The sequence below is a fragment of the Centroberyx gerrardi genome, chromosome 1, assembly GCF_048128805.1.
Source record: "Centroberyx gerrardi isolate f3 chromosome 1, fCenGer3.hap1.cur.20231027, whole genome shotgun sequence".
Lineage (NCBI taxonomy): Eukaryota > Metazoa > Chordata > Actinopteri > Beryciformes > Berycidae > Centroberyx > Centroberyx gerrardi.
Window position 1 is genome coordinate 4,055,341 of NC_135997.1, and position 11,275 is coordinate 4,066,615.

At 40.1% G+C, this 11,275-nt stretch overlaps 1 protein-coding gene across 2 annotated transcripts in view; it reads right to left on the reverse strand.

Annotated features, from left to right (window-relative positions):
* LOC139915745 (uncharacterized) overlaps window positions 1–11,275 on the reverse strand; it is a 92,227-nt gene that overhangs the window by 74,646 nt on the left and 6,306 nt on the right. For both annotated transcript variants that reach the window (XM_078291423.1, XM_078291396.1), the window contains exon 2: window positions 4,618–4,710. In XM_078291423.1, coding sequence (XP_078147549.1) covers window positions 4,618–4,710 — 93 coding nt within the window. The remainder of the gene's footprint in view (window positions 1–4,617; window positions 4,711–11,275) is intronic.

The window sequence follows — 11,275 nt, forward strand, 5'->3', positions numbered from 1 at the left end:
AGACCGCAGTTCAGTTGTTAGAGGACTGAGACTCACATTTTCAGGCGTCTCAGTGCCGTTATTTGGTGCCACCTGAGTTTGAATGGCATTGTTGTCACCTGGCCAAATGAACCAAACTAAAGGAGGAAATGCTCCAGAATAAACCGATCCAAACATGCTAGGTGTGAACGCACCATAGTCCGCATAGTCTTTGTTTTTGTCTCTGTCTTCTTCTTTGCTTGTGTAATCTTGTTTCTGTCTTTTGTTTGTCTTGATTATTAAGTACTTTGTGTTAGAAAACTCTTTCAGGTTATTATTTGTTCAATATATTATTTTTGTTGTTGCTGTTGTGGCCAAGGAGTTTGATACTGAAGGACTTGAGGGGAGATGCATTGAAAACTTTAGTAACCTTGGGCCAGATATATAAAACTGTATAGATTCTACAGGCTGTGTAAGCATGAAGGCAGGTATATCCACATGTAGGGTTTTTCTCAGATTTTCTCAGACAAAATGCTACCTAAATAAATTAGTGTGCCTGTTTCTCATTATAAATCACTATCACATTGAAATTGTGTGCACGTTAACAACGGGGTGTGTCAGCAACCTGTCAACTCCCTACACTCCATATTCATCTGTTCTGCTTTTCATTTCTCATTTATGTCATTCAGTCTCAATGAGAAAATGGCAAGGGCAAATACAAGTACACCTAAACAAACACATCTCTGTCACCTCTGAAATCTGTAGAAATAGACTAGTTTGGCTCTTTGGAGGCACTGACAGTCAAGATCAATCATTCTCGAACAAAATTATTAACTTCTTCAGAGATCGCATATGAGGTAATTTTCTTTTCTTCTCCTTGATTATGTAAAGCATCTTTATCTTATATTACCATCTTATGCTGCGTCTATGCAATGTACTTTTCCTTTATCTCCTGCTTATTGTTCTTGATTATCTGCTTTCTCATCATATCACAATCTTCATGCGATCATTTATCGTCATGTTCATTTTCTTGTCTTCTTCTTCCTCTACTTCTTCTCCTCTGCCTCTTCCGTTATCTTTTCCTTCTCTCTGTTGTCTTCCTCTCGCTGCTTCACCCCACTTCTCTCCAAGGTATTTATGTTGCTTGGCACACACAACAAAGTCCTTCAACTGGACTGGAGTTTGGAGAGGGAAGACAGCCGAGGCTCACACTCTGCTTTACCGGCTAATCTGGTTAGAGGAGGACAATCCTGTGGCGATCCATTCTTCTTTGCGTCAGTGTCCTTACTCAGTGAGCACACTGGAAATAATGTGGCATTTGAGTCACAGAGAGCCATTGCTTCTTCACTTCTCTTGACATACCCATGCTGTTAAAGGGACCCTATTATAGGTATTCAAATTCCCCTCTATTTATATGTATATGTGATCATAGATGTAGACATAAAAACTTTAAAATTGATTTTGTTTCAGTGGTTAAATTTAAATGTATTGTATTTTTTAAAAATCTATCCATTTTTACAGGCAGGTTTGAGTCAAGCGGCCAAAACCACGGGTGAATTTTGAAGCCAATAAGGAAGTCTCTGAAAGCTGCAGTTCGCTAGGGTCGGCTCCAAAAAGACTCTAAATCCCGCCCAACTCCATTCATGTCTATGGGACCACGGCACAACTTCTCACTCAAAATATAAAGTCAATAATTTTTTTTGACAAGAGGTTATGGTCTCAGTAGCTAATTTCACTTCTTCTAATATGTGTCCATATGGCGATTTTCAAAATAACTGCGTCATTAACGGGATATAACAGTTATATAACGGCCCTTCAGAAACCTATGGGTGACGTCACACTCACTACGTCCATCTTTTTTTACAGTCTATGGTTTGACTAACTACTATAGTTAATGCATCAGAAGTGGACCTGGTCCTGATTGGCTCCCCTTAGTAAACAATTGCTAAAATCCATCCAATCAGGTCAGCGTGCAGCATTTGACCTGGAAAGCCTCCACTCAGCAGGTTTATCTCATTAGAATTAGAGGAGCTGCTGCTGTCGGCCAATCAGGGTCCGGTATTGTTACGACTTCACATTCATTCAATAAATACCATTTTAGCCAAACTACATTTATTTGCAAAACATCATGAAGAACATTATTCTCATCCTGAGCCACAGTAGATTTGAAAACAAAATCATGAAGACTGAATAATATGAGACCTTTAAATCTGTTATTGATCAGAGGACCAATTTCCTCAGACCAATCAGGTAAGACCACGCATAAATAAAATGCAGCCGCTGTAAGAACAAACTCAATATCCCCATGGGAGGGAGGACTCACTCTCATTGCGGCAACTTTATAGCAAATAACTTTTTTCCCTAGGTAATGAGCAAATGACAAATTCTATTGTAGGGCGCTGGGGAGGCAGAATCTTCATGCTGTGGTGTATTAATCTAACACAAGACACTGCAAAGGATTTGTTTTTCAGTCTTCAGATTCACCTGTCATACCGCTGCACTATCTGCAAAGCGAGGCGTGCGGATGATGCATGCAGGGGGTGTTGAGGCAAAGGTTTTACTTCATCACTAATAAAGGGAAGAGGGAAACAGAGGGAATGATGGATAGTCAGACAGAAAGACAAACACGGAGACAGACACAAAGATGGACAGCCGCCTATATTAGACAAATGGAGATAAAGCCAACCAAACTTCTAGAGTGAAACCAACATACTAGATCGAGTTTTTGTTTACCTAGCCTCCTTTCCTTAAACAGGGACATTATTGGACAGTCAATACCTCATCCTTCCCTTCCCCTAAGTCTAACTGCTGGTAGATTTACCTAACCCCTGTCTTGGCTTGGCCTCACTCCCCCGGCCCCAGAGCAGCAATAAAAACAGGTAAACAATGGGGAGGCTGGAGCGCACCAATAACAAGAGGGGTCAAAGGGGCTGTGTGACTCAGTGAGAGTCAATACCCCCCCCCCACCACCACCCCACCCCCAGCTCGCAAACCCCCCACCCCCCTACTCCCCACCACACACACACACACACACATTCAGCTTAAACTGAACTGAACTCTCTCAAAGCACCAGTGCAGTAACAGTCAGAAGAGCTGAAGAGTGAAACCAAAGAATTGAAATGAGATTGATATTGAGATGCGACGGCTTCATTTCCAGCTTAATGGCGCAGTAAGTACGATTTTTGCTGCCCCATAGCACAAAGTGACCATGATATATCTGCTGATCAATACCAATGACTCAACGACTACTGACACACTACCAGGTGCTGAGACTTCTGGCTTTAAAAACTCTTTTTTGTGGTTTTGGAACAAAAACTTTCTGCCCACTGGAGTTTCAAGACACTCCCAATCTCCTCCCCACCTACTTGCGATGAAACACACTGCTACAAGTGAGCAACCGCAACACATTTGTTCTCAAGTCAAACAAAAGCAAATTACATTATGAAATTTTACATATTCATTAAACATTTCTGTTACATCTCTGCTCTAATTACCTTGCTTATTCATCTCTAGTGTTCCTACTTTGCCAATACAAGTTGATAAAAGTCATAGATTAGAAATGCTGTTCACAGTCGTATTGTTGGAATGACAGTGGAAATCAATACTAAACCTTAGCCATATCAGCCATTATGGCATGCCATAATTCATACAGTATTCAATCCATACAGTATTCATCTGTTACCGCTGGTTCATGCTTCACAGGGAAGCAGACGCAACTGAGTGCGTGTGGCCAATAGGACGTAATTGCGGCCAAAATGACGGAGCGAGGTTGCGCAGAACAGCGCGATGTTACATCACCGTATACCAGGTTTGGCTGAAGAGGAACCAGAACTACTGGCAGATTCTAGTGTTCTTCTTTTTTCTTGTTGGGGGATGTGAAGAGCTGAATTGTCCCACAGCGCTGCTAAAGTGCTGGAGTTTTCAGGTGCGCAGCCGCCATGAGAAGTACGACAACTATGAATGTGAAGGTACACTGACGGCATGTCTGTGTTCCAATGTGATCTCATAAGATTTTGTGAAATGAGTGCGAAGTCTGAAACACAGATTACATGTTAAGTGAAGATTACGTTCCTCCACCATGAGTTGGACACCATTCTCACCTAAAGATTGGCTAATGGTTAGGTTTAGGCAACTAAAACAACTTGGTTAAGGTAAGGGAAAGGTCAAAATAATAAGGTCAAATAAGATTTGATTAAATTAAAACTCACAGTAGAAATCTGAAATCTTCTTGGTAGAAGCTGGGAATTGAACCGAGGTTGTCAGAACTGAAGGCAAACACATACCTTACTTGTCCTTCCTTTCCACTGCGCTATTTCAATGTCAGACTACTTCCTGTTTATAGTCGTGCCTCCTTCACGCAACCCTTTCATGGTGGGAACACGTAATCCTCTCACTTTTCTCTCACTTTTCATGTATTTGCATTTTAAGACTTTGTGCTTATTTCACAAGATTTCAGGAGATCAGGCTGCTGCGTTCATACAGAGCTTCTACACATCTAGTCACACAGAAAGCATGAACCAAGCTTTACTTTGCACCCATACCCGTAACCATCTATACTTCAGTCCCATATGATTTGATTACAGCCAGGTGAACATTTCAACATCTTAGCTTCTTTCGCAGTGTCTTTTTTGTGGTTGAGACCAGGTAATGTGTACTCACCGCTGGAGCAGTCCACTCCTCCCCAGCCTGGCTCACACTGGCAGGTATCAGGAGACACACAGCGTCCGTGGGCACACTCTTCAGTACACAGCGCTGAGGAGAGGAGGACAATGTGAACATCACTAGATCAACGTCAAACACTACTTTTAAATACTTCTGGATCAGACGGTGCAGTCTCTACGGCTCTATTCCTGACTATGATAAAGTGCTATGACCCTGTCCATCACAGGTTGCTCTGAAACTAACTAATCAGTATGAGTGCCTAAATCACGTAAGATGTACAGTAGTGTGCAGGAGGGACAATCTAATCTATAAGATAAACATTGATCAACGTTATCTGGACATTTAACATTATCTGTGTGCAGATCTAGCAACAAAACCTTACAAAATTCAAGTGAAACCAAGGCTATTTATCATGATGTGTGTCAGTTTCCTAGGTAGCAGTGGGGTTAGAATATAGCACCTCACCTTCATGAGTGCCCAAACAAAATATAATTTCTATGAGGGCTATTCAAATCTACTATACTGATAATTAGATAACTTTAAACATTTAGTAGGTCGGTTCTCTAAAAGAAAGAACAGACCTTTTGTAGTTTGGTGTTATGAAGCTGGTCTGTCAATGCCCCATTGATAACTTTTAAAAAAATGTCTCTGTATAATTGAATGGTGTGGGTTCTTAATGTATCAAATAACAAAAGATACATTTACAGCTAGGAGTTATAAACTGCCTAAAATGATGCTCTCTGATTCTAAAACATCAGCCTGCCATGCACAATTCATATAAGCTCAATCATCTTTTTTTGAGAAATATTTGCACGAGCGTCTGCTATGCTCATGCAATTCAGCAGAAATGTTCAGTGTTAAATAGTTAGGTTCATATAGTTTATTGTGTCTGTGCTGGAGTTGGTCTGGTTGTTGTTAACGTTTGTTTTAACCTGCATGGAGTACGTGTTAGGTGGGGTTTATTACATCGGGACAAATTGCAAGTTGTCGCAGAAATAAAAACTAAATTGACTGTCAAATACTTTCCTGTGATTGTCTAAACTTTATGGCACTCTCTGCATTTCTCTGTGTGGCACAACCCACCCAGTGTAACAGAAAACCAGGTTTTACACACCGTCATGTAAGAAGAGGTAATAGCAAACTATCTGTTGACACTTTGGTTAGTATTTTGTTTCCTTGGGCACCTGGCAGCTTTTCTCAGGGAAGCTTTGCATCATTGTACATGTATTTTTGTGTATTTCTTTTCTTGTTGTGCCTCTTTTATTGTATGTTATTTGATTGTTTTTCTTGCTAAAGTTTAACTTTAACTTATACGACCAAAACAAATTGCACTTGAAGATTTAAATACAAAGTATGGAAACTTGTGGATTACATATTCGAAGAGATAATGTTATGAAGTTTAAGCCTAATAAGAAATGAAAGACTTTGTCTATGCCAACAGACAATTCGTTGGACTTGCAAATAAACTGACTAGGAATCCAATGTAGTAAAGTATATGCTACAACAGGTGACAGCAGTAGACAATTTAACAACAGATACAGAAGCAGAATCTTTTAAAATTACCTGTATTATACTGGAAAGCTAACACAGTGTTCAATGAGCGAGAGAGATAAGACATGACAGGGAGACAAGATACCTGAAGCAAATTACCTGTTGCCGTTATTGTAATAGTGGCAACACTCAATAAGCGGGCGAAGGAAGAATTACAATTGCACAGCCAGTTGTCCACTTACATCAATGTGACAGTAATTGTTTACAGACCTGTAAGAAAGACACTGGTCTTTACCATCGCCACATCCAGAGGAAAGAGAGAGACTTAAGCTCACAGGCAGGGAGACAGAGACAGAAAGCACAGTGGAGTTTATTGGAATCAGCAATGCATGCTGGGAGCAAATAAACGTGAGGAGAACTACATAATAAAACACTAAGATGCTCAATAGAATTGATGTGTTGTAGGGTATAGACGCAATTTGGATCCAAATCAGCTCATTAATTCTGTGTAGTTTCATACAGTTGTTTGGTGTTGACAGATTAATATATCAATGATCCATAGATTAATCTATCAGCAGTACAAATTGTGACTGGCTGTTATTATGTATATATTCACCAACCTTAAAAAAAAATACTTTATTTTGATATGGTTAGATGCTGTAAGCAAGTCCCCTGATAGAGTGTAATGCATATTATCTGAGTCGTACAGCAAACAGATAAGGGAACACTGACATCTTCATTTTCACCTTAAGCTTTTCTACGGCTGTAATATTTCATTATGACATGACCTTACAGTTGAGAGCTGTCATACACTATCTGAAGGTTCAAAACAAACGACTCTATCACAGTATAATAAATGATGCAGTGTTTCACAGGGCTGCCGTGTCTCGCTTTGTCATTATCTTGTGCAGAGATTAACGCAGAGGCGAGAGGACAAAGGTGGCCATGAGAGAGCGCTAGGATGAGGAGGAAGGGAAATAAAGTAAAGAGAGAAAGAAGGGAATGAAGGGGAAAAATAAAAAGAGAGAGGAGGGGGAGAGAGACGGGCAGACAGAGAGACAGGGTGAATCAAAGAGAGAGAGAGAGAGAGAAAGTAAGAGAGAAAGAGACAGAAAGACAGTGATAGAGAATAGTTTAAAGGCACACACACACACACACACACACACAGTCTCTGCATATCATCTCAAACATCTTTAAAAGTAAAAGAAATCTGAAAATGTCATTTCCACTGACTTCAAAGAGTAAAAACTTTAAAACCAACATCAAAATAATATTTAATTATATAAACTTGGACTGAAAGTTTTTCACTTCCAATCATTACAAGCAGTATAGTGCGTTTTGAGCAATTCTTTATGTGAAACTGTCTAAGATATGGTAATATATAATGTAATCTATAATGTATAATGCCTTACAGCATTTGGATCTACTGTATAATCATTTATATAAAGCACTTTTACAGTGAGTTATAAATGTAAAAGCATTCAAATAAAGCATTTATTTACACACATTTATGTGTGAAAATGTCTTTGTAATGCAGTAAGTCTCTAGTGTTTCCACATTATAGCCTAAAGCTCTTTGCATTCATATCAAAGAAGGAAGCAGAAATAATAATAGCATCTTTGTTTAATAGAGGGCTTTCAGGAAACATAACAGACTGTCTGGCGGCCATATTGGAGGTCCTCGGCTCTTGGGCAATATCTGCAAACGGCTGACTGCATTTCTAAACTGACAACAGTCTTAATAGAATTCAATAGACATGGTTAATTTCTGTGTTATTTTGACTGGGAATTGATTTCACCACTGATACATCTGATTGATTTTGTGTTTAGTGTTAGATTATGCCAGCTTGTTAGCTTGCTAACCATAAGATAGCTAACCATCACTCTCTTGTTGTTAGCACATCTGATTAGCACACTAGCTACTTTTCTAGTAGAAGCTATCGTTAGTAGTGGCATTGATGCTGGTGGTTTAAATTTGTTAAATTAGCCTGCTGGCTAGTTAGCTAGCTAACAGTTTGTTCAGGTTGAGCTGACTCTTCTCAAGCTACAACTCAGAGTGTTTTGGAGTAGAGACTAGACAGTTTACTAAGACAGTTTACTGTGTCACAGTAAAATTTGGAAACAAATCTACCTTATCACACTATTCACTTTTATAATTGACCTACACCCACACCACAACATTCTTTTTCAGGTATTTTTTTCTTGACCAATAGTTAGCCATTATTAGCAGCCAATTCTCAATGATGGCAAAAAAGAGTAACTCAATCCTAAACCCATTACAATAAAACCCCCATATGACTCTAATCACCAAATCAAACAGCAAAGGGTTGGTCTGCCACCCAGCTCACTTCCCCCTTTGACGCATTAAATAATATTCTTTAAAAAAGATGGTGAGCTCTTTTTATCAGTGTTGGGAGAAAGAACAAATAAAAGTTCAGAGTGAAATTCTGCACTTTATCAAAGATCCCCTCCAACTCATTTGGCGAGGATCGCCTGTGTATCAGAGTATGAATACTGCATCATACATCAGGTGGGGATTGTGTTGGGAGAAGACAGGCCGACAGCTTGGAGACTTCAGCTCCTCCATCATAGAGAAACGATGTTCTGGCTCTCTATTTGTACAATTGATTCCTCTCTAACAGAGACAGCTACACTCACATAAATATAAATGTGCACAAGCAAATGCACATTACACATGTATGAAAAAGAATGCATGTACAATGAAACACTCTTTCTTTCAGTATCCACATAAGAGAACATGCTGTATGCACACAGAGACAACCAACGAAAAACCTATAGCTGTATTTTAAGGGTAAGAGTTACTCCCACAGAACTAGAATGGATAGAACGGTCTTTCCCATTCAAATCAACGTTCCTGAATGGTTGGAGTGGCGGCCATTTTTATGTGAACCGTTGGGCTAGCTTCCAAACCGACTTAGCCTACAGCAAAGTCGCTGAGGTGAGAGTCTTTGCAGCAAGGACCACAGCAGTGGAAAACTGGCATTGCAACTGAATGAAGTTGTCACTCATGCCTCCACATGGCCTTTTACCAGTTGCTCCTGTCTTCTGAAGTCGGTCAAAAGTTTTGACATCTGTGAACATTTAGTGGTTTTAATTAACCTGTTTCAGCCGATGTCTGTTAGCTGTTTGAAGGGGGTTATCCCTATGTTCCCTCAACCCTATGTGTTTAGGCAAGGAGCTCGTATGGTTGAGGTTAGGGGTTTCAGGGCAGATGAGGTGGTTGGGCTGAGGCATGAGGTCACTGAGGTTAAGGTTTGAGAAAGCTTGCGGTCAAGGCTGTCAGAAGGTAAGTTGGGATAGGGTTGAGGGAACATAGACACGCTCCCGTTTGAAGTTAGCGAATGCCAACTTTTCTTCTCCACTAATGGTAGGCTAAGCTACATTAGTTTATAGCATTTAGGGGGCTATATTAAGTTAAAGGTAACCTATCTGTTTGATGATCCAACTAGGTTTGCTAATATGCTGATTTTGACAAGAAGAGCTAGCGAGAGAAACACAGTCTGTGATAAAGCGTTAACCTCGTCGCAGACAGCAGCTTTCAGTTGTGTTTTGTCAGTTTAAAGCACTCAGACACATCTGCACACTTCTCAAGTGACACTTTACAGCCTTAATGCCCATACTTGTGTTGTCACCATAGCAACTAACCCTTAAAATTCCATAGTCGCCATTTTATGCTGTATGTCAAATTATGACAAACAGTGGAAGAACCGTTCTATCCATTCAAGTTCTGTGGTTACTCCAAACTGGCATAAGTTTAACGAATAACTATTAAAATCAACACTGTGCACACAATTTGAAGTGTGTAGATTTGAAGGTGTGAAGAAGTACAGTAGGCTTATATGTGAGCAGGGAGGGGAGCGTCTGATACAGGCACAGGACCGGCCTGGGTACAACAGAGGGGTCGTCCTCTCTGATCTAAATCCACAGTGGGGGAGTGTTACCATAAAATACTTTGACATGTATTAGGACAGGAATCCTAGCGGCCACATGTGCTTGGTACTGCACACTGAGAAAAGATTTAATCTATTAAAGGGGAGAATGAGCTAGACTTACTGCCTGAAATACAGAGAACATTTGCTCAGAAAGAGAGATACTTATGAGCAGGATTGATGTATTTCACCTGCGGCAAAATGTGTTTTATGTGTAGTTTCACTGTAGAAGAAAAAAGCGATGGGATGGGGGCACTCCTGCACTCAAAACAGTTTGCACTTGATGAGGAGGCAAAACCCATCACACAAAATAAGTGAATAAATGGTTTCTAGGAGGGCTCTTCATGAGTAATGTGGCAAAGGGGTAGCAGCCAATGCCCCCTTTGGGCCTTATTTGTGCCTATGTGTAGAAAATAAAGGGCTGTTCACTCCTAATTTCACTCCTAATTCCCTCCTAAATTGTGCAGAAAGTTCCTCTCCGAGCATTTTATTTCATCAATAAATGTTCTGGTGGAAAACATTTTTTTAAATTGTAGTTTGAAGCGAAAATACTTGAGCTTATATCAATCATTAGTCATTGTTACTCCAACCTTTCACTATACTTTTCATTTTGAAGCAGCAAACACAAGCATATTCTTTCAACTTTTTTGAGGTCAAAATGTTCAAGTCTGAAAAAAAAAATCAATTACATTTCTCATTTTGGTCACCAAGATTTGTTTGAAATATTACAAACCTCATCAACCAACTACAATGATTGCTGCATTCCTAAATAAAAAAAAGTTGACCTGAGCAGCCGTGTGAATACTGTCGCTTCATAAAAGTCCTGGTTAGAATCTCAGTGCTATCCAGAGAATTTTTAGAGAGTGAGATAAAATGTTTTGTGAATACAGGCCCAGATTTTAATAAGGGAGCCAAAGACACATGCTCCCCTAATCCTGCAGGAGAGTTGGTGAATCATTAAACTGGCGCCTAATCCTTTCATCCTCTGGATTGGAGCAGAAACTGCTACAAGGGGGATTACATCAGCAGCGGGCGCAGCAAGATTAATAGATTAAATCAAATTAAATGATCGCTACCTAATTCCTGCTATTGTCTCGGCATGCTGAGGCAGTGTTCGATGCCCTTGAATCTCTTGATCTGCTGCGGTGGATGAGAGCAGGGGCATGAGCAGCAGGAACAACAGGAAGTGCACACACACCTGACCTCCTCCCACAG